We start from the raw sequence: 21,360 nt of genomic DNA on the forward strand, positions 1-21,360 counted from the left end.
TCCCTACCCCAGTGGGCTTCTGGGCAACTTTGTGCCTCTGCTTCAGCCCTGCTTGGGCCCTACCATGGGGTTTCATGGGTTCTAAATGGGATAGGGGGCTCTGAGTTCGGCTTCTGAGCCTGAGAGAGGTGACAGTTTCCAAAAGGAAAGACTTCTATTTCAGGTTATTTAAAAAAAAAAAAAAAAAAAGTCGGAGAGGTTCTGTTCACTGGGGGCGCACAGGCTGCAGGACATGGCAGGGCCGCAGGAGGAAAGGCTTTCCTACTGTTGGGGGCTTGGCTGTGTGCTCCAGACCCGCAGCTTCACAGCTTCCTCCATTTCTGACTTGATCTTCTGGCCATGACCCAGTCCTTCCCCACCGAGGAAGCGCCCCTTCTCTGGGCCCGCTTCTCCCCATCTCCCTCCAGGCAGCCTCACTGGCAGTGCTCTCCCTCCTCCGGCCCCCTCCTCTCCCAGATCTCTTTCCCTTTAGGTTGTGGGAGCCTGGGCCCTAGGAAGATGAGGTCAGAGCACATCCGGGAGGGCTGGAGGGTAAACTGGGGCCTCCTTGGGCCTACTGTGGACTGGACTCCAGTGGGGCGACATGTCTGAGTCACAAGGTGACTTTGGGTGAGGAAGAGAGGACGGGTGAGTGCTTGCCTTCAGCGTGGGAATCTGAGGGAAGGAATGGGGCAGAATCCTTGCTTTTTGGTTAGCTTCTGATGCAGGTGCCGGGTTTGGGGCTGCTCAAGCTGGAGTGGGGCCTTCCCACCTGAGCTGGCTCTCTCACCCTTTCCCCACCCCTTCCCTGCAGCCCCTTCATGCCCTCTCTCTTCTCTTTACAGATGGGACCCAGGTGAGCCCGGGTGCCCGCTGCCCCAGCCCCCCCGGCACAGGTAAGAGTCAGGCCTGAGGGAGCCTGAGGTGGGGGTGCAGGACGAGGGTGGAGAGGACAGAAGAGGGGTGAGCGAAGCAGGGTGGCTAGCTGATGGGCCGGAGGGTTGGGAGGTTGGGGTTCTGGGTGTGGGACGAGGAGTGGGGTAAGAGGCAAGTCTGGCTCTAGGCTGGTCCCACTGTTGGGAAGCACAACAGGAAAAGGAAAGGCAGGATGCTCTTCTTGCCCTTGTTGGCTGCGGGGAAACAGGAAGGCAAGTAGGAAGCTAGTGTTTACACTCAGACCCCTGCCTCACATCAGGCTCTGGGCGAGGCGCCTGGCTCTTGTTTGTTGGCCTCGGGCCTCACGCTGGCGCCGCAGAGGGGGCACAGAAGCCCTCACAGGGGGAAAGATGCCTCTTGCTGCTCGGGCGGGCTGCAGGGAGGAAAGGATCCCTCTCCTGCGTTCTCTCACTGCCCTTGCCTCCTCTGCCATTTGGCCATTTTCTGGTTTAGGATGTGGCCCTGAGGCCAGGTCTGGAGTGGCTGATGGCCTCGGCCAGTGTCCTCGGAGGGCCTACCGGGTGCCTGACGCCTTGCGGCTCCGTATGGCAAGGAGGAGTGAGGACCCGCTGTCTTCTTTGCCTTGCTCCCAGTTCTCCAAAAGCTTACAGGCAGGCTGGGGAGACAGGACACACCAGGAGGAGAATGCCGTATGTGACCAGGGCCAAATGAGGGTGCAGTGGACAGAGTTCATCCCTTCAGTCAAGAAACACTAAATCCGTACCTGTTGCCACGTAGTCCTCCTAAATATTTAATATAAAAAAAGAAAACAACAGAAATTAGAAAAAGAAACATTGATGAACCCCATCCCTGTGCCCGGGCACTCACTCCCTGGGCATTTTAGGGGGGCAGATATAGACATTTATTCATCGATTCAGCCAGTATTTACTGGGTTCTTGTCATGCGCTAGGTAACATTCTAGGTGCTGGGGTCGTGAGAAGTAAACAAAACTGAGTTCCTGCCCTTGGAGCTGGACTCCAACGGTCCCACCCATGCTGGGCTTAGAGGGCACCGAACCGTCAATGTGATTGGAATCCAGAGAAGGGAGGGACGCAGGGCGGTGGGCTGAGTGCAGGGAAGAGGGAAGAGTCCAGCTGGACTTGGAAGAAAGGGTAGGATCTGGAAAAGTGGACTCTGAGGGGTTGAGGGCGGTACCGCCAGGGGGTCATTGTGAGCATAAGCTTGGAGGGTGAAGGGTACGTGGGCTTGCGGCAGGACAGGGCTTAATGGCTAAGAGCAAGGGTTGTGTTCAGATATAGGAGACAAAGGGAAACTGGCTTAGCCCCAAATTGTGGAGACCCCCCCCCCATGCTAAATGACCCAGAATTCCATTCTGAGAGTTGCTGGCAGAGCCCCTCCCACATTCTCGGCAGCCCTGCGCTCGGAGGGAGGGATGGGGCCTCTCGGGCCATGCGAGGCCAAGGCAGCAAGCCCTGTGTCCTGTGGCCTGCCTGGGGTTCTCTGAGGTCCCTCTTACCTCATCAGAGGAGTCACCTCAGGAAGCCAAGACACCAGATGTAGAGGAGTGTGTTAGCTTCAGAGGCCCAAACTCAAGCCGAGTGAGAATCTGGGTTCCCCACGTGGATGTGTGAGCAGGAGTAGGGGGCATGGAGGCCATGTGTGGCCTGTGCAGGGCACATTTGGAGGCACAGCCATCCCCTCTGGTCTCTTACTATCTGGACAGTCGTGGTGGGCACCTCCCTGCTTGGCTCCCCTCTCGTCTCTAGCTCCTGGGCAGAGAACCTTAGAGCAGATGCCCCTAATGCAAGACCCTCTCCCTCTACCCAGCAAGAAAGCCCCGCGAGGGGTGCTGACTTCCTGAAAGTCCAGGGGACAACGGAGTCAGAGCAGTGGCCTTGGCAGGCCCCAAACCCACGCTCACCATGCCTCTTGCTGGGTGGCTTTGGCGAGGTCCCTTCCCCTGAGCTCAGTTTCCACATTTGGGATAATGGAATAGCAATAACCACCTCTTAGAGCCTGTGGGAGTTTCAGGGCGGGAGGGTTTTGCAGGCATGCCTGCATGTGTGCCCTAGATCGGAGGGAACGATTGGTAATGGTTGGTAACGGTTGAGTTGGGTCTGGAGACTGCGTTCCCCGACTCCCCCGCTGCTGCTCGGTCACAGAGCCTTCCAGTGCCCCTCAGCCTGTGGCTGCCCTGATGGGGGCTGCCATGTGTTGTCGGAGGAGCTGAAGGAGTCCTCTCCGGAAAGGTTTCCCCAGCAGTGTGCTCTGTCCTAGGGCCCCTGCTCTCACCCCCGCCAGCTTCGCCTGCCCCAGGATAACGGCCCTGCAGACGCTCCAGCTGCTCAGTCCAGCCTGGCCCAGCTGGCTGTGTGGGCCTAGAACCTGGTCTGGCAGCCAGTGAGAAATAGCTCCTGCCCCCATGGCCCTGGAAAAGTGCTCCTGGTGTGGGCGCAGAGCACACTTGAGAAGAGGCGGCTGGGCCTGCTGTCCTCACAGGGACGGGCCTGGAGCAGGCCCCAGGGGTGTAGGAGCCCAGTGAACTGAGGAGGTTGCCCTGCGAATAGGGCTGTGCAGGCTCGGGGTGGTGGGCCTGGGCTGCTGTACGTTCAAGGCGCGGTCACTTTAGCCTCTGGCCTAGGATAGAGCATGGGGTGTGGGGTGGCACCTGGGAGAGCCCACGAGGCCGGCTGGGGCTGGAGGCTAAACAAAGGGGACTGGGGGATCGCCGTCTTTGAGGGCAGGTCATTAGGGGTTAGCCTGACCAAATCTTTATTCCGGCGGGAAGAAGGGAAGGAGATGGCAGGGCCCAGAATGTTCCCCCGCAGGGCTTGTCACTCAATCTTCCCAGCTCCCAGCCCCTGCCCTGGGGCGGCAACACCAGTTAGTGGAAAAGCCTGGCGCTTGGAGTCAGGAGGGTCCTTTCGGGCACAGCCTCCGCGGTCTAACCCCACCTGGTTCCACGCCTGCCCGCCCCCACCCCCGCCGTGAAATGGGAGCTGGAAGTCCCTACCCCGTGGGACCACAGTGACAGAGGAAAGGCCCCTACAGTGTCCCGCTGTGGCCCAGGGAGCCTGCAGGAGGCTGAGCGGGCCCCCTCTGTGTGCCCGCAGGCCGCCCCAGGCCCCGCGTGGACACGCCCGGCCTTCAGCCCCAGCCCATGGACCTGCGGGTGGGCCAGCGGCCCGCGGTGGAGCCCCCGCCGGAGCCCGCGCTGCTCGCCCTGCAGCACCCCCAGCGCCTGCACCATCACCTCTTCTTCGCAGGCCTGCAGCCTCGCTCCGCGGAGTCCATGAGGGTAAGCTCCGCGCTCCCCGCCCCTGCGGCGGCCTTGAGCTCAGCCCCCAGCCTCCCAGCCTCCCTTCCGCCTCCCCAGACCCTCGGTTCAGTCTCCAACGCCTTGCCCCTTCCTGGGCGGCCCGCCCTGCCCACAGCTCCCCATGGACACGCCGGTGCCCCAGCTGCAGGTGGGGCCCCAGGAGCAGGAGCTGCGGCAGCTTCTCAATAAGGACAAGAGCAAGCGAAGTAAGGACGGAGGCGTCCCCGGCCCGGGGTCCAGGGCCCGCCGCAGAAGGCGGGGTGGTGTGTGAGGGCTGGGGCCTCCCTCTGCTTGCAGTGAGCCATCTGTGAATGTGGGTGGGGGGTCTGGAGGCTTTGCGGAAGAGGCGGGGCACCAGGCTTGGCTCTCCGTAGGGACAGGACGATGGGCAGGCGGTGGGCCAGGGAGGCCACCGTCCACCTGCCCCCGACCCACTCCTGACTCCCCTGCCCCAGGTGCCGTGGCCAGCAGTGTAGTCAAGCAGAAGCTGGCAGAAGTGATTCTAAAGAAGCAGCAGGCAGCCCTAGAGAGAACAGTCCATTCCAACAGCCCCAGCATTCCCTACAGGTAACGCTGTCCCAATGGCTCCCTTGTGTCCGTCGTGCCTCCTCCCGAAGTGTCCACCCCATGAGCCCTCGTACTCGTTCCCCCTGCCTTCCAGCCGCTTGTCAGCAGACCCATCCCCCTCACCTCTAATTACAGTGCTGCCCTAACCTCTCTCCTCCCACCTGCCCCTTCTCTCTAATTATCACTCCCGACCTCACCTGAAGCCCTTCCTACCTGCCCCCCCCACCCCAGCACAGACAGACCACGCTGGCTTTCTTCTTCCTACACAAGTCCCTTTGCTCTTTAGGACTTCCCCAAAGCACAAAACTATCCTGATTCCTAGAGCAGTTTCCTCCCACAGGAGACAGAGTCCCCTTTGTGACTGGCTCTCACCCCAGTCCTGGGACCCTGGCTCCTAAGCTTAGATGGGGACCTGCCTGGCCCAGCAGCTGGCGGGGAGGCTGGCCCGGTCCTGCCACCTGGATATGTCCCTATTCTTGATGGCCACACGCTGCCTGGCCCTGTCAGCGACTGCCTCTCCTGGCAGGGCCTGGGGGCCCAGGCTCAGGAAGAGCCCTTTGCAGAGCCTTCTGCTGCCAGGCCTCTGGGCATCCCTGCCCCTCTGAAGCCACCTTGGCTTTCCTTCCACAGAACTCTCGAGCCCTTGGAGACGGAAGGAGCTGCTCGCTCTATGCTCAGCAGCTTTCTGCCTCCTGTTCCCAGCCTGCCCAATGACCCCCCAGAACACTTCCCTCTCCGAAAGACAGGTGAGTGGGGCGGGCAGGTGAGGACCCTCCAGGGCAGGGTCAGGAGCTTGGAGGAGCGGGAGAGCCCGTGGGGCTGCAGCAGGTCAGCTCACCGTGCTTTTCTCCCTGATGCCGCCTTCTCTTGCCTTCGCCCAGAGGTGACTGGGAGGGAGGAGGGTGGTGTGGGGCCAAGTAACACTGGTGCTCCCACAGTCTCTGAGCCCAACCTGAAGCTACGCTACAAGCCCAAGAAGTCCCTGGAGCGGAGGAAGAACCCCCTGCTCAGAAAGGAGAGCGCCCCGCCCAGCCTGCGGCGGCGGCCTACCGAGACCCTTGGCGGTGAGGGCCAGCAGGGCGGGTGGGGTGGCCTGTGTGGTCCCTCTGGGTCGGGGCCTGCCCAGACAGGACGACTGTGCGCGGTTATACAGGCTGTGTCCAACCCACTCTCCAGGGAGGCTGATTGAGGCCAAAGGCCAGCGCCTGCTCTGTTGGCTAAGGGGCCCTCGAAGAAGGGGCACCTTAAAAATTGGGCAAAGATGAGTGGTGGCCTGCCTTCTTCCTGCCCTTCTGGGAAGAAAGCAGGAAGCAGAGGCCACCTCCCTGGGGAAGGGGGACTGGCCCCGTTGTCCTGGCCACACCAGGCCTCTGACTGTGCTTCCCTCTCCGCTGCCCCTAGACTCTTCCCCGAGTAGCAGCAGCACGCCAGCCTCGGGCTGCAGTTCCCCCAATGACAGCGAGCACGGCCCTAACCCAGTCCTGGGCTCCGAGGTAAGCCCTTGCCAGGCCGGGCTCTCGGGGGCAGTTCTGAGGCTCAGCCTTCTTCTCAGCAAGTAGCCCTGACCGAGCTGGGGCCACAGGGTCTGGGCAGCCTGGACCTGAGCCTCCTGGGGGTTCTGGGGAAGGTAGGCCCGGGGTAGAGGTCTGGGACCGGTGACCCCTGCCCTGCTCCCCATGGCAGGCGCTCTTGGGCCAGCGGCTGCGGCTGCAGGAGACCTCTCTGGGCCCGTTCGCCTTGCCGACAGTGTCCTTGCTGCCCGCAATCACGCTGGGGCTACCTGCCCCTGCCAGGGTGAGTGGCTGAGGCGCCCTCCCCCCCACTGCAAGCCCCCAGCTTCTCTCTGCTGCCTCTCCTACCACCTCACCCCAGCACCTTCCCTGCTCTCTCTGCGGGGGATCTTCCCCCCTGTGACGTCTCCCTGCCTCCCCCCAGGCTGATGCTGACCGTAGGACCCATCCGACTCTGGGCCCTCGGGGGCCGATCCTGGGGAGCCCCCATGCTCCCCTCTTCCTGCCCCATGGCCTGGAGCATGAGGCTGGAGGCCCCTTGCCCTCTCGACTACAGCCCATCCTCCTCTTGGATCCCTCAGTTTCTCACACCCCTCTGCTGACTGGTGAGTTCTAAGGCTTCTCCAGGGGAGGGGCTGATCCCTGCATCCTGCTAAGGGCCAGGCTTGGGAAGGGTCCCTTCCTTCCTCCCTGCCCCCTCCGCAGCCCCTCATCCTGCGCGTCTCCCCAGTGAGCCCGTGCCCCCCTGCCACCCCGTGCCTTTGCTTCCTTCCATTCCTCCCTTTGGTTCCTTCCTTATGCCCCACCCACACCCCATTCTTTCCAGTGCCCGGGCTTGGGCCCCTGCCCTTCCACTTTGCCCAGTCCTTACTGACCACCGAGCGGCTCTCTGGGTCAGGCCTCCACCGGCCACTAAGCCGGACCCGCTCAGAGCCCCTGCCCCCAAGCGCCACCGCCCCCCCACCGCTGGGCCCCCTGCAGCCCCGCCTGGAACGGCTCAAACCTCACGTCCAGCTGATCAAGGTGAGGGGGACTGGCTAGGGGAGGTGATGAGGGGTTGCTTCACTGGGCCTCTGGGGGCTGAAAGAAGGGAGGCTCAGGAAGGGCTGGGACCTGGAGGGCCAGAGAGAGGATGTGGCTCCCAAGGGCCCAGAGCCATGGGCCACTGAAGTCTCAACAAGATGAGTGGCCACACAGCCCAGCCCACCACGGTCCACCGCACAGCTTGCGCCCCAGCATGGCTTCTCAGTGGGCATCTCCCTTCCCCAGAGGCCAGCCAAGCCCAGTGAGAAGCCCCGACTGCGGCAGATACCCTCCGCCGAGGACCTAGAGACAGATGGTGGGGGAGTGGGGCCAGTGGGGGATGACGGCCTGGAACACAGGGAGTCAAGCCACGGGCAGCATGAAGCCAGAGGCCCTGTTCCTCTCCAGCAGCACCAGCAGGTATGGCAGTACCCATGTGCCTGGAAAGGTATAGTCGGGAGACCCTGGGCCCTAGCATAGATGGAAGGGAGGGAGCTAGCTCCTCAGTGCAGGAGGCAAGTCTGGGACCCAGTTTGCCCTAACAGATCCATACCAAGGTGCAGACATGCCCCCGCCATGCACACGTGTGTGTACGTGCACACACACATACACACAGGCACAATCGGCAGCCTGCCAGGCTTGGGGGAAGCCATGTCCCTTGTCCAGTGCTGAGGCTGGCCTCTCACCAAGCCGTGCACGTCCCTGCCCCAGTCCCTCTCCCCTGTGACCCGTTGTCCGGTGTCCAGGACGGGGACTGGGACCAGAAATGGGACAGAGCCAGGTGTGGGCAGCACTCTCAGTGTGAGGCAAATCATGGGGCTGAGTCTGCTGGGGCTGCTGGAACAAGGACCACAGACCCAGCCCCTACAACGACAGAAGTACATCGTCTCACTGTTCTGGAGGCTGAAAGGCCGACACTGGGGTTTGTCTTTCCGAAGGCCATGAAGGAGGGGCTGCTCCCGCCTCTGTCCTCAGCTGTAGATGGCTGTCTTCTCCCTGTGTCCTCACACCATCTTCCCCCTCTGCCTGCCTGGGTCCAACTTTTTCCTTTTTATAAGGACAAAAGTCATACTGGATTAAGGATGGATTAAGGCTCACCCTCATGATCTCATTTTAGCTTGATTATCTCTGTAATTACCTGTCTCCAAATAAGGTCACATTCTGAGGTACTGACGCGGGGCTTAGGACTTCATGAATGGGAAGTGACGGGGACACAGCCACTACCGTGCATGGCAACAGTCCACACATATGCAGTGGCTCATGCATGTCCTTGTATCCTTGGGCAGTTGGCCTGAGGCCCCTTACCTAGGTTCTGGCTTTGGAGTCCCAAGGGTCTGAGAAAGTCTGGTGGTACAGGGTGGTCATTCTGGGCTACTGACTTCTGGGGGTGGTGCGGGGGGCCGAGGGTTCAGAGATCAAAGGCCAGAGCCCTGCCAGGAGGCAGGGCTAAAAATCTCCCAAAAGGGACCTGCCCAGAGGTTTCCAAGGCCCTGGGCAGCAGCAGATGGAGCAGAATCCTGAGACCTGGAGACTGAGGCCCCCTATGTCCCTCAGGTGTTCCTCTGGGAGCAGCAGCGACTGGCTGGACGGCTCCCCCGGGGAGGAACTGGGGACTCTGTACTGCTTCCCCTGGCCCAGGGCAGTCACCGGCCCCTGTCCAGGGCTCAGTCATCCCCGGCCGCTCCTGCCTCATTGCCAACTCCAGAGCCCGCCAGTCAGGCCCGTGTCCTGCCCAGCTCAGAAACCCCTGCCAGGAGCCTGCCCTTCACCACAGGTAAGGCCAAGATCAGGGTGGGAAGGAGAAGGGGCAGGGGGCCCACAGGGGCTCAGGCATAAGTCCATGTCTGGTCTTGCTGTCACTTGGGACATTGTTCGAGGCCACAGAGCACTTGCTTGGCCTTGTCACAGCCTCATGGTGTCCCATGAAGGAGGTGGAGTGGGTGATGGTCCTCACTGTGCAGATGAGGACACCTGGGCTCGGAACTAAGGTGACAAACTTGTGGTCAACGAGCAAGCTGAGGGTCAAGCCAGGTTAAGGATCTGGGTCTCTGGACAACCCAGAACTCCCCTGACCTTTCAAAAATGATACTTAGTATGGTTGTTCTGTTGGTAAAGGAAGAGCTCAAAAGTATTTTAGAAATTTGAAAAACACCAAAAAATATAAGAATACAATAAAAATAGCCGACTGGTCCCTTACCACCCCAAAGCCACCTCTCCTAAGTGCTGCTGTGTAGTTCAGCACCACCTTTGTCCTAGAAAGCTGTGTATAGATACCACACACACCCATTGCGTGTTGAGCCCTGCTTTATTCTGTTAACATATTATGAATATGTCATGATACAATTAACCTTTAAAAATGAGATTTTTATAGTATTTCATCACAGTATTTTTCTTTTTTTGACGATTTCTTATTGGTGGGGCGGATAGGTGTCCACTCATGAGAATTTCTTGTCCGTGAGTCTTTGCTCATCCCTGGCATTGTTTCCCAAGGGCTGCTCTTAAGGAGCGGCCTCCCTGGGTCAAGTGGGATGAGCATTTTGAAGATCCCAGTGTCCTGAGGCATGCTGAAAGTGACCCATCCTCCATGTGCAGGACACTCTAGGCGGCCTGCTGGTCAACCCAAAACAGTCACTTCCCCAAAACTGCATCTGTCTTGTCACATGGCTCCGCGTCACTGTGAGCTTCCCAGCTCTTGGCTTGGGGCTTTCTGAGGAATTCTTTCTCCTCTCACACCCCTGTGGCAGCCTGGCTGGGTTGTAAACGTCCAGCATGAGACCCCAACATTAGGCCCCCTTTGGTCAGGTTTAGAGCTCTCAAGGTCTTGGTGGCCACAGGAAGCCATGTGTGGAGAGTCAGGGTGGCAGGAAGTCAGGGGCTCTGTGGCGGAGGTGTTGGCTGGGGCACACCTGTGTGTGTGTGTGAAAGGCTGAGGGGCTGGGTGGGGGATGTGGGGCTGTGTGAGTCTGGGAGCGATGGGATGTCAGGTCTGGCTCCATGTGGGTGTGGTGTGTGCGGCCCTGCGGGGAAGAGGGGACCCCTGGTCTCTGGACCCTGAGTCCTGCTCTCGGCAGGGCTCGTCTACGATTCGGTCATGCTGAAGCACCAGTGCTCCTGCGGGGACAACAGCAGGCACCCGGAGCACGCAGGCCGGATCCAGAGCATCTGGTCCCGCCTGCAGGAGCGGGGGCTCCGGAGCCAGTGCGAGGTGAGGAGGCAGCGTGGGGGTGCGTGGGACCGCAGGGGGTGGGAAGTGAGGGGCCTGAGCAGGCAGTGGTCGTGGTGGGGAGGAAGCGTGCAGGGGCAGGGGTTGGGGGAGCCCGGGCTCAGGAGGTCTGTGGGCCCATCCTCAGTGTCTCCGGGGCCGGAAGGCCTCCCTGGAGGAGCTGCAGTCCGTGCACTCGGAGCGGCACGTGCTCCTCTATGGCACCAACCCGCTCAGCCGCCTCAAACTGGACAATGGGAAGCTGGCAGGTAGGGACCCCGATGGCTCCCGGGACCCTACGCCTCCCCTGACCCGGCCAGCTGCTGTGTCCTCTTGTCCCAGCCCCACGCAGCCTGCCCCTCGGGCATCCTGGGAGTCCCCCTGCCACCTGCTCTTCCCCTTCCCCAACTCCCCGGCCCCAGCCCCCCTCAGGCCAGAGCTGAGAGGCTTCTGGGCTCACACACACTGGGCCTCTCCCCACAGGGCTCCTGGCACAGCGGATGTTTGTGATGCTGCCCTGTGGTGGGGTAGGGGTAAGTGTGCCCGGGGGGCTTGAGCGCCCATTGCCATGGGCTCTTGGAGCTCCTCCCTTCTGTTCTCCCAGGCCCAGCCCCTACCTGCTTGTTCTTGGGGTCCTGCCAGACCTGTTGGGCCAGGGGCTCTCCCATAATGCTCCTCTGCCGGCTAGAAGCTCCTTGTGGCCAGGTGTGTCCTCTACCCGTCAGTGTCTCCTGAGCGGGGAGCCCTTTGCCTTGCACTTAGACGGTGTTCAGTAGATGTGGAGTGAGGCTTAAAGAGCAGGGGATTGTCTCCCTTCGTAAAGCCCTGGTGGTGGTCGGGATTCACCCTTCCACGCCGGCCTCCGGGCGGAGTCGGGCTGCTTGGCCGGAGCTGTGGGGATGCCTCCAGGGTCCTTGGTGACCCAGGCAATTTTCTCCCACAGCCCAGCTTCCCCTCCTCCCAGTTCACCCTGCTTAGCGGGCTCCTTGCCTCCTCTGGCGGCGTCCCAGCCCGGAGTACGGAGGCAGGGGATGGAGGCCTAGTTCTGGAGGGAAGTGGGAGCTGTACTGGGGGGCTGTTGGGGAGCCAGTCAGCGCCCTGTTCACAACTTCCCATTTCTTGCCACTTTCTGATTTTTCCAACTGTTGTTGCTTCTGTTTTCTCCTCCCTCCTCTCCCTCTCTGTCTGTCTCTCTCTCTCTCTTTCTCCAGCCTCTTGCGACTCTCTCTGCCTTCCTCGCCTCTCTTGGTCCGCCTCGCCCTCCCCATCTCCCCATCATGCCCCCCGGCCCCTCCCTAGCCTTGAGGCCCAGGGACTGGGTTTGGGGGGCCTCCCAGCCTGGGCTAGGGGCCCTGAGTGGAAGACAGTGGTGCAGACGGCCCCTCGAGCTCCGACCGTCCCGCAGGGCCTGAGCAGAGTCAGCTGGGGCTTAAAACCCCCTCCCGGTCCAAACCCCAAGTCCCGCCCAGGTAACGCCATGCCCCCTCCTCTGACTGGGGAGGCAGGCGCGATGCTGCTGGCAGAGTGCTGGCCAGATACGGGCTGGTGATATGGACTGAAGCTGGGAAGAAGTCATGCTGGGATTGGGGGACGCAGGAGGCCTTGCCTTTGGGTGGTGGGGCCCTGGGGAGGCAGCGCTGTCTGCCCAGTTCCCTGCCCCTGGGGTCCTGGCCGTGGGGTGGGCACCGCCCAAGAGGGCCCTGGTTCCTGTGGGGACCTTGGATGATGCGGGCCCTGACTCTGGCCCCCACAGGTGGATACCGATACCATCTGGAACGAGCTGCATTCCTCCAACGCAGCCCGCTGGGCCGCCGGCAGTGTCACTGACCTCGCCTTCAAAGTAGCTTCCCGTGAGCTAAAGGTAGGAGCTGTGAGTGGAGAGTGGGTCAGCCACAGAGAGGGTAGCAGGGTGGGGCAGTAGGGAAGGTCAAATCCAGAACCGCAGGCCTCTCACTCCTCTTGGATAGTGCCTCAGGGTTTTGGAAGGGAAATTGAGAGTTCTGGCGACAGAGCTGAGATTCGAACCTTATGCTCATGCTATTTGCTGGGGGTCAAGCCGCTGGTCTCTAAGAGGCCCAGAGTCGTAATTACTCAGGATCATTTCACACACAGACCCGCTGTGTGACCACCGGGCAGTTGCAGAGCATCTCTGGACCTCTTCCATCAGCAGATCGGTTCTTTGCCATCCGAGGTTTTATAGACCGGGTTGGTGCCTGTGCTTGTTCACTCTGGGCCGGGCACCTGACAGGAGCTTGTGCTGAGGCCCGAACCCCCTGCTGTTGGAGAGCTCACAGCCCAAGGGGGGCATATGTCCGGTGTCCCTGCTCCTCCTCAGAGTGGCGTGCAATTAAGAGCTCAGTGCTGGGTTGTACCTTCTGGCTTCACCCTTTGACAAGTGGGCAACTTCCCACAAGCTACTTAACTTGCCCAAGCTTCAGATTCTCCTCAGCTGTGAACTAGAGAGAACCCTGTTTCTCTCATGGAGATGTTGTGAGGATTAGGCGACATTTACCTCAGGGAGCTGTCAGGATGAAGTCCCGCGTTTATGGAGTGCTGGGGCACAGTGCCGGGCATGGTGTTTTTGCCCGAAAAATAGTAGCTCTTGCTAAAAAGTGATGAGAGTCAGGACACACCAGGGTGGGAGGTGTTCACCGTCACCCTAAAATCACCCGCCAGGCTTCAGGGCACCTCAGATCCCACTGGCCACGGTCAGATCTGCTGATATTTGTTGTCCTACGGCCCCTTCTCAAGGCATGAGCCTGAGCTTGGGGCAGCTTTGTGGAGATGTGGGTCTGAGTGCTGGCCGTTTGGCTGACAAGCATTCTTTCTGTTTCCAGAATGGTTTTGCAGTGGTTCGGCCCCCAGGACACCATGCTGACCATTCCACAGCCATGTAAGGCTGGGGGGAGGTCAGGGAGGGGGTGAGATGGGGGGGCATTACCCCCTCTGTCCCCTGAGCCTTTTGGGGCCGGGCCAGACAGGGCGGCCAGAGGAAACAGGAGAGGTGAAGACACGGGAAGAATGGCCAGGCAGAGCCTCTCTCTCTCTTCCTCCCAGGGGCTTCTGCTTCTTCAACTCCGTGGCCATCGCCTGCCGGCAGCTTCAACAACAGGGCAAGGCCAGCAAGATCCTCATCATGGACTGGGTAGGTCCCGGTTCCTGGTTCCTGGCCCCGTCAGATCCAAGAGCCCTGTAGAAAGAGCCCCAAGCCTGGCAGCAGAGGATCTGTCTTCCTGTTCTAGTTCTGCATGAGCCTCCTGGGCCTCTGCGTTCCTCTGTATATAAAATGTGGGCAAAGATAAGAGTCACACTGGGGGGCTGCCGGGAGGCCCAGAAGCAACCGCGTGTGAGAAGGCCCTCAGCCATCACGAACTCCCATGGCGGGAGGAGCCACTTGAGTGCTCTTTGGCCTCCAGTGGCTTCTTTCTGCAGGTGTCACTGCATTGCCCCTACAGTCACAGGGATAGCAGGTCACCTCAACGTGCCCCTAATCACATCTAGACCCTGCAGTTTGACCTGTGATGGGTCTGAACCTGACTGTTACCTGGTTTCAGATGAGGAAGGTGAGCCCAGAGATGTTAAGTAACTCACACACAGTCACAAATCTGGTAAATCCTGAGACTAGGACTTGAACCCAGGCCAGTTAGCTCTGGAGTCCATGCACCTAAGCCAGACACTCTGCCTGAGCATCTGTGAATGTGACATGCCTCTACAGCTATTGACTGCAGAGGAAATTTCTACCCTTGTGCCCGCTTACCAAGTGTCAGACCACAGCTCTTCCTAGCAGTGGTGACCCCGGGCCTCACAGACCTGCCCCTCCATAACTGAGCTTGGTTTCCGATCACCTTATCACTCCTTGACCGTGGGCAAGATGCGTTAGTGAAGGTTCCTGACATGTGTAGGCTTGGACTTGCCCCTCTTCTGCCGTACATGTCTTGTGCCCGCTGACCAGTGGGCCCTTGGCATGCCTCCTCCCCTTCAGGGTCTCACGGTATAGTCTTCCCGGTCCAGGACTGTGTGCCCAGATGTGCGCACACGGAGAAGCACAGAGAGGGCCGGAGGACTACTTGGGACGACTCAACAGTGTTGCTCTGGGAACCCCAGCCTCCTTACTCCCAGTCTAGGGTCCTGACCCTCAGACAAGGGACACTTGAAACCTCTGTGAGCTGTGCCAGCCCCCATCAGCATGCCTTCAGGCCTTCACTAATCCATTGTCCATGCCCCTGCCCAGGATGTTCACCATGGCAACGGCACCCAGCAGACCTTCTACCAGGACCCCAGTGTGCTCTACATCTCCTTGCATCGCCATGATGACGGCAACTTCTTCCCAGGAAGCGGGGCCGTGGATGAGGTAACTGCATGCTCCCTTCTAGCCCCGTTGGCTCTGCCTGTGTCCCAACTAGCTGTGGGATCCTGGGCAGGTTGGTTAGCTTCTCTGATGCTCCGTTCCTCTATCTGGAAGTGAAAAGGCCAGTTGAGCCAGTCTCGTAGTGCTGGCGTCCTGGAGTTCCTCTCCTGGGACCCTGCTCTCCTCTGGTCTCTCTTGCCTCCTGTTTTCCAGGTGGGAGCTGGTAGCGGTGAGGGCTTCAATGTCAACGTGGCCTGGGCTGGAGGCCTGGACCCCCCGATGGGGGATCCTGAGTACCTGGCTGCCTTCAGGTGAGCGCTCTGGGGGCCCAGAGGAGGTCCAATCAGCAAGGCCACTCTTTTGTGCCTCTTTTCCCAACAGTACCAGGCCGGAGGCGATGGGTTGGTTTGGCAGCCTGTCCTCAAACAGTTACTGGACATGATAAGCCAGTCCCAGGGTGGGCCTTTCAGACTGAGACAAATAAAAGGAAAGGCACTGTTATAGTGGCCTCTAGGAGCCTCCAGTCCCCATGAAAAGACGGGAGACACAGAATGAAAAAGTCAGGGGTACTTTATCAAGTCACGTGTTACCCAGAGCCAGTGTCCAACTGAGTGCAGGAAGATAGGTAGGGTGAAGTGAGCATAGCTGCCACATTCAGTCAAGCAAGGCTGCTTGGAGGAGGTGGACTTTGCATGAGAGATAAGAAATTTAGATTGTGGAGAAAGAGAGCAGATGATGTTCGTATTGGGGGAGTTGCTTAAGAAAGTGCATTCTAGAAAGGGCCTTGGCTGTTTAGGGGCCCTTATGTTTCCCTCTGGGATGCCTATACTCCATTTGGGAAAAGAGAACCCTGGAAGTAGGTCTCAAATACTTTTCTGGAAATAGTCTCCATGAGAGCTAATTCTGGAGAAGCCCCAGACTGGGCTTCTTAGTGTCTGTGTGCCCTGAGCCCAGGGCTTCAAAACACATCAAAATGGACCCCAGAGTTGGGTGAGGGATGGAGGGAGGTAGCTGCGGGGGGCCGGCAGGGGCAGAGGATAAGAGAATGAATCTGGGTGGCCCAGGACGTCAACAGAGTCAGCTCTCAGGTGGCGAGAGGTGAGGTGTGGTCAACTCAGTCCGAAGTGAGTGGCAGCTGCGTCCCAGTAGTTTCAGTCCCGAAGGCTTAGTGACCTGCTCCCACTGTGGCCCTGCCCCACCGCACCCCACAGACACAGACACACACACACACAAGCACGCGCCCAAGCACCCATGGACATACACACACTCTTCTTTCTTCTCCTTTGGGACCCCATCCCTAACTCCTTCCTGCCCCTTCCCCGTTAAGAGCTCTGGGTGGCTAAATACTTAGACTGTGCCAGAGATATGGGTGGTCAGCCAGGTCAGAGAGGCTAGAGGGATCCATTTATCCTGCTGGGAGATTGGGTGACTTGGAGTCCCAAGAGCAGGGTACTCACGGTAAAGCTGGTAGGAAGGGGCCCGCCCCCGGCAGCCCCGCACAGAGTGCTGAGCCCCTGCGTCTGGCCCCCAAACAGGATGGTCGTGATGCCCATCGCCCGAGAGTTCTCTCCGGACCTGGTCCTGGTGTCAGCTGGGTTTGATGCCGCCGAGGGTCACCCAGCTCCACTGGGTGGCTACCATGTTTCCGCTAAATGTAAGGAGGGCCCAGCTCAGGGGGAGAGGTAGGGAATGAGGGCCAGGCTGGGAGGAGAGCCACTGCCCCAGTCCTGGGGAAGGTGGCAGTGGCCAGCTCAGGACCATGAGTGAGGACGGGTGTGGCAGCTGGGCCTGATGTTCCCTGGGCCCTTCTCGCCTAGCCCTGCCCAGAGCCCTTTCTCATGATTAGGGCTGTCACCACAGGAGACCTACGTTGCAACCTGGGGGTGACATCTGGTAGCCAAGAAGCTTGGCCTTGGGACCCCCTCCCCACAATGCCCACCCCACTTGTGCCATCCCCAGCTGAGTTGCCAGCTTCTCCTGGAGGGGGACGGGGAGGAGCCCACTCAGCCTGCTGGGCCCCAGGGCTTGGGGGTGACTTAGTGGAAAAGACAGGCTTGGAGTACAAGCCCCAGGTTCCAGTCCACTTCCTGGCTGTGGGCCTCATGCAAGTCCCTTAGACCCTGCAAGCCTCAACTGGGGCATATGAATAGGTCTGACACAGGGGGAACCTGTGAAAGGCCTGGAAGAAGGAGCGATGTGTGCATCTGAGCATGATTTATAAAGAAAGATGCCAGCAGAGAAATTTCAGAGAGGGTCCACCTCTCCTCCAGGCCTGCTTCTCCTCTTCCTCCCCACCCAACCATCTAGGTTTTGGGTACATGACACAGCAGCTGATGAGCTTGGCAGGAGGCGCGGTGGTGCTGGCCTTGGAAGGTGGCCACGACCTCACAGCCATCTGTGATGCGTCTGAGGCCTGTGTGGCTGCTCTTCTGGGCAACAAGGTGAGCTGCCCGCCCATCTGTGTATCCATAGAGCAGGAAGTCCAGCTCCCTGAGGATGGTCCCGGCGTGCAGGCAGTTGGGGTGCCCCCCAGAGGGCTTGCAGATAGTGCTGGGGTGGCAGGCCTAGAACGAGGGGGACAGAGTTGGGTACCCCTTCCCCAGGTCAGGTCTAAGACTAGCATTTCCAGCCTTAGGCAGAGCTGGGAACACAGCCATGTTTGTATCTGGAAAGCCAGGGCCATTGGGGTGGAAGATTCCTGGGCCTGTGGGTCCCTAACAGCTGACATGCTGTTCTCTCTTAAAGGTGGACCCTCTTTCAGAAGAGGGCTGGAAACAGAAACCCAACCTCAACGCCATCCGCTCTTTGGAAGCCGTGATCCGGGTGCACAGTGAGTACGGAAAAGGGGTACCCGCTGATCCCAGAACCTCAGGGGTCTCCTGCCCTCAGTAACCCATGCCCCATGACTCCCAGTGCCTGCCAGGCAAGCGGCTCTCTTGCTGTACTGGAGTGGGCTTCCTATGAATAACCCCAATAATAACGGTGGGACTTCCTCCCTCCCCGTGAATGGGTGCTCTCTGATCCTTCCATGGACCCAGTGGGGACTCCCTGCCTCCTCAAGGAAGGACAGGCCTTCCATCCCCAGCCACAATCCTAGGTCAGGGCCAGGCCAGTAGCAATAGGCCTTTTGCCAAAAGCGCTGGTTCTTGACCCTCAGTCCTGTCCACAGAGATCTTGGGAGCTCTGCCTGCTTTGGGGGCTGGTCTTAGAATAACCCCGTATTTGGGGGTGCCTGGGTGGCTCAGAGGCTTAAGCATCCAACTCTTGATTTTGGCTGAGGTTTTTGATTCTCAGGGTCATGAGTTCAAGCGCTACATTGGACTCCACACCCGATGTGGAGCCTACTTTAAAAAAAAAAAAGAAGAAGAACATTTGGGAGACAGCTTAGATTTTCACTTGCAGCTTAGCATCTATGGAACATTTTATGTGAAGACCCGGGTTCAATGCTAGGGATACAAAAATGAGTAAAGTAGGTTTGCCCACATCCAGGGCCCATAGAGGACAGGTGTAGAACAGTAAAGATCGCGCCGGTACTTCGTACAGAGTCTTCACCCTGGGTCGGCCTCTGGGCTGGGCGTGTGCCGTAGACATGATCTCTTACAACAGCAGGCAGGATGCTCATGTCCGTGACTTAGTGGGGGCCGTTGGAAGACCAGGCGGTTAGGTGACCTGCTGACGGCCACCCAGAGCAGCCGTGGTGGTGGTCAGCTCTCTGTGTTGTGACCTTCCCCCCTCCCATGCCCCATCCTGTGTGCTGCGTGGAGGTACAGATCTTATCTAGGGAAGAATGGGCCCTACTGGTGCTCTTCAGAGCCCTACCCTATGAGAAGGGGTCAGGGGTGGGAGAATGGCTGGGGCACCTGCTAGGGCCCCCTGGTGGCCACAGCGAATCCGCTCTGCTCTTCCTGGCAGGCTGCGGTGGGGGGGACCATGAGGGAACTGAGGGTTGAACTGAGAGCATTGATCCCTGACTGAGGAGGCTCCCGCTCCTGTCTGCTGTGGGGCCTTTGGTCTGAGAGGTCCAGCCTTCTATCAGTTTAGGACGCGTGGCGTGGCTGGGGGGATGGGCCTGTTTCCCCAATCCTTTCTGACTCTGTTTCTTGCTGCAGGTAAATACTGGGGCTGCATGCAGCGCCTGGCTTCTTGTCCGGATTCCTGGGCACCCAGGGTGCCAGGGACCGACGCAGAAGAGGTGGAGGCAGTGACCGCACTGGCATCCCTGTCCGTGGGCATCCTGGCTGAGGAGCGGTAATGCCCGGCCCCTGGCCCGTAGCCTCTTCATCCCTCAAACCCTCCTGGCTCGAGGACACCAGCTCCCAGCACAGCCGCCCCAGCCTTCTTACTCCCAGCAAGCTGAGCTGAGGCCCTCTGCAGTCCCACCCTTGTCTTTCCCCACAGGCCCCCAGAACAGCTGGTAGAGGAGGAAGAACCAATGAATCTCTGAGGCTCCAGAAGAATGGACCTGCCACCCACCCTGCCCTTCGGACCTGGTTCTTGTCTAGCCTCTGGCAACCGTACCCATTCCCGGGGTCTTCAGACAGCCTTCGGGCAGGTAGTCGGGGCCAGAGAACAGCCCCTTGCGGTCACCCCAAGGAGCCTGAAAAAGGCCCTGGGTCTAGGATAGGGACCAAAGAGGACCCGGAGAGGAGGCAGGCTGGGCAGCCAGCCAGGCCTCAGTAGCACTCTTTCAAAAACAGAGTCTACCCCTTTGGGGTCCAGGCCCTGGGCTGGGCCCCCATTCCTCAGGACTGCACAGAGGAGGACTAGCTCAGTCGGGCCCACCAATAACCACTATTCTTGGCTCTGTAGACCCTGGGCTTTGCACACAGCCCCAGGCTCCACACAGAAATGTGAACTTGGCCTCAGCCAGGGTGGTCCTTCCTAAGCTCTGAGGGCTGGGCTGGAGTGGGGAAAGGGGGACGGGTAGGAGGAGCCACGGGGGCCGCTGTCCCTGAGTATGGGGGCATCCTTCTTGCCTGCTTCCTCAGATGACTCTGGAAGCTTCCTCTCCCCGCCTCCCCAACCCCACCCCATCAGTGGGCAGGGAGACAAAGCTCCTTCCGAGAGAGTAGTCATCGGCAGGCCTCCCATCTGGTCCCTGCCCCCGCCAGAGGCCACCCTACGTCAACCATCTCAGTGCCCTGGCAGAGCAGACAGGTGCTCTGGGAGTTCCATGCTTCCTGAGCCAACGGTGCCAAACTCTTCATCTCCCCTCAGCAGCACAGCATGGCCGCCAGGGGCCCCTGGGTCACTGCCCCCCTCCATGAGCCTTCTCTCTTTCTGGGGTCTCCCTCACTCAGCTCTGACTCCTGCTCTACATAGGACTAGCTTGGCTGAGGGGAAAGGGGGTGGGAGAGTGGACACAAGACATGGGGGAGGGGAGGCTGCCCTGGCAAAGTCTTCAAGGCTTCTGGGGTTCAGGCCTGGGGCCAAGAAGGAAAGTGTTTGTGTGTGTGTGTGAGAGAGAGAGAGAGGGAGAGTAAGAGTATGTATGTTTGTGAGTTAGAGAGTACGTGTGTGTGTGTGTGTGTGTGTTCCCCAGGACCACCATACCCTGTGTACGTATGCATGTTTTTGTAAAAAAGAGGAAAAAAAAGAAAAAAAAATGGAAAAAAATCTGAACAATAAATGTTTTATTTGCTTTAACGGTGCCTGTGGAGGGGCCTCTGGGGATGAGGAGTGTACTGTGGGCGGAGGGCTACGGGGGGGCGAGCGGCAGGCCAGCGCCAGCCATACAGCATAGCATGCGTCCCATTTGATGTGGGGAAGGGGACCAGGCTGGGCTGCGGGCCAGCCCCCCTCCGGCTCCTGCCCTCCTGTGGGCAGCGCCCTTGCAGGAAGAATCCATTCTGAACACAACCCAGCTGGCCCCTGCTTGCCCCCCTTCAGGGTCGTAAAGGCAGCAGCTTTGGGCTGTGGCCAGAGATAGAAGCCCATTGAGAGGGCGGGGGTATAGAATGCAGCCCCAGAAGGCCTCCCCAGAGAGCGGTGAATCAGACCTCCCTGGGTTCAAGTCCCAGCTGGGAGCTCAGGTAAGTCACGTCACCTCCTGGGGCCTCTGTTTATCAGTTAAAGGCTCCAGAAATAGACACTGTTTATGGTCCCTTCCCGCTCGAATGCACCATGACTCCTTAACAGGTAGTGAGCCCAGGAGAGACCATGCGCAATGCAGCAGGCCAGGACAAACTCATCCAGTCCCCAGAGAGGACAGTGCCAGGCTGCCAGCGCCAGTCTTTCTAGTTCCGAGCCCGTAGGAGTAGCAGCCTCATCACCTCAGACCTGGCCCCGAGCCCTTAGCTGGGGAGAGCATGAAGGGAAGCAGGTTCGCCCCCTTCCCGTCTGTCCTGGCCTCTTGGGTGACACACTAAATGTCACCAGTGGTGCTGTGCTGAGGCTGTGCCTCTGAGCACCGTTGCTCTGACCAGCACGGCCTGAGAGTCAGGCTGCTGGGCTCTCCTATGCCAAGAGCGGCCAGAGGGAGAAGGCCTCCAGCCCGAGTCAGTGATGCCCCCTC

General features: G+C 59.6%; 1 protein-coding gene across 7 annotated transcripts in view; it reads left to right on the forward strand.

Annotated features, from left to right (window-relative positions):
* The window catches only part of HDAC7 (histone deacetylase 7), a 36,772-nt gene extending 16,280 nt beyond the window's left edge, over nt 1-20,492 (forward strand). For 4 of the 7 annotated variants that reach the window (XM_013063002.2, XM_045073334.1, XM_004765614.3 and 1 more), the window contains exons 2-26: nt 825-875; nt 3,990-4,174; nt 4,311-4,401; nt 4,651-4,762; nt 5,393-5,508; nt 5,701-5,826; nt 6,164-6,255; nt 6,446-6,556; nt 6,698-6,878; nt 7,100-7,296; nt 7,543-7,716; nt 8,851-9,070; nt 10,368-10,501; nt 10,647-10,767; nt 10,982-11,031; nt 12,252-12,359; nt 13,336-13,391; nt 13,556-13,643; nt 14,730-14,849; nt 15,060-15,157; nt 16,382-16,500; nt 17,154-17,287; nt 17,592-17,676; nt 18,956-19,094; nt 19,245-20,492. In XM_013063002.2, coding sequence (XP_012918456.1) covers nt 825-875; nt 3,990-4,174; nt 4,311-4,401; nt 4,651-4,762; nt 5,393-5,508; nt 5,701-5,826; nt 6,164-6,255; nt 6,446-6,556; nt 6,698-6,878; nt 7,100-7,296; nt 7,543-7,716; nt 8,851-9,070; nt 10,368-10,501; nt 10,647-10,767; nt 10,982-11,031; nt 12,252-12,359; nt 13,336-13,391; nt 13,556-13,643; nt 14,730-14,849; nt 15,060-15,157; nt 16,382-16,500; nt 17,154-17,287; nt 17,592-17,676; nt 18,956-19,094; nt 19,245-19,290 — 2,954 coding nt within the window. In that variant the 3' untranslated portion in view covers nt 19,291-20,492. Of the gene's footprint in view, nt 1-824; nt 876-3,989; nt 4,175-4,310; nt 4,402-4,650; nt 4,763-5,392; nt 5,509-5,700; nt 5,827-6,163; nt 6,256-6,445; nt 6,557-6,697; nt 6,879-7,099; nt 7,297-7,542; nt 7,717-8,850; nt 9,071-10,367; nt 10,502-10,646; nt 10,768-10,981; nt 11,204-11,709; nt 11,968-12,251; nt 12,360-13,335; nt 13,392-13,555; nt 13,644-14,729; nt 14,850-15,059; nt 15,158-16,381; nt 16,501-17,153; nt 17,288-17,591; nt 17,677-18,955; nt 19,095-19,244 lie in introns of those variants that run through there. The other 3 variants (XM_013063005.2, XM_004765615.3, XR_006604691.1) reach the window with 3 other exon arrangements.
* The last annotated feature ends 868 nt before the right edge of the window (nt 20,493-21,360 follow it).

This window comes from Mustela putorius, unplaced genomic scaffold (assembly GCF_011764305.1).
Source record: "Mustela putorius furo isolate JIRA1106 unplaced genomic scaffold, ASM1176430v1.1 tig00537227_pilon_pilon_pilon, whole genome shotgun sequence".
Lineage (NCBI taxonomy): Eukaryota > Metazoa > Chordata > Mammalia > Carnivora > Mustelidae > Mustela > Mustela putorius.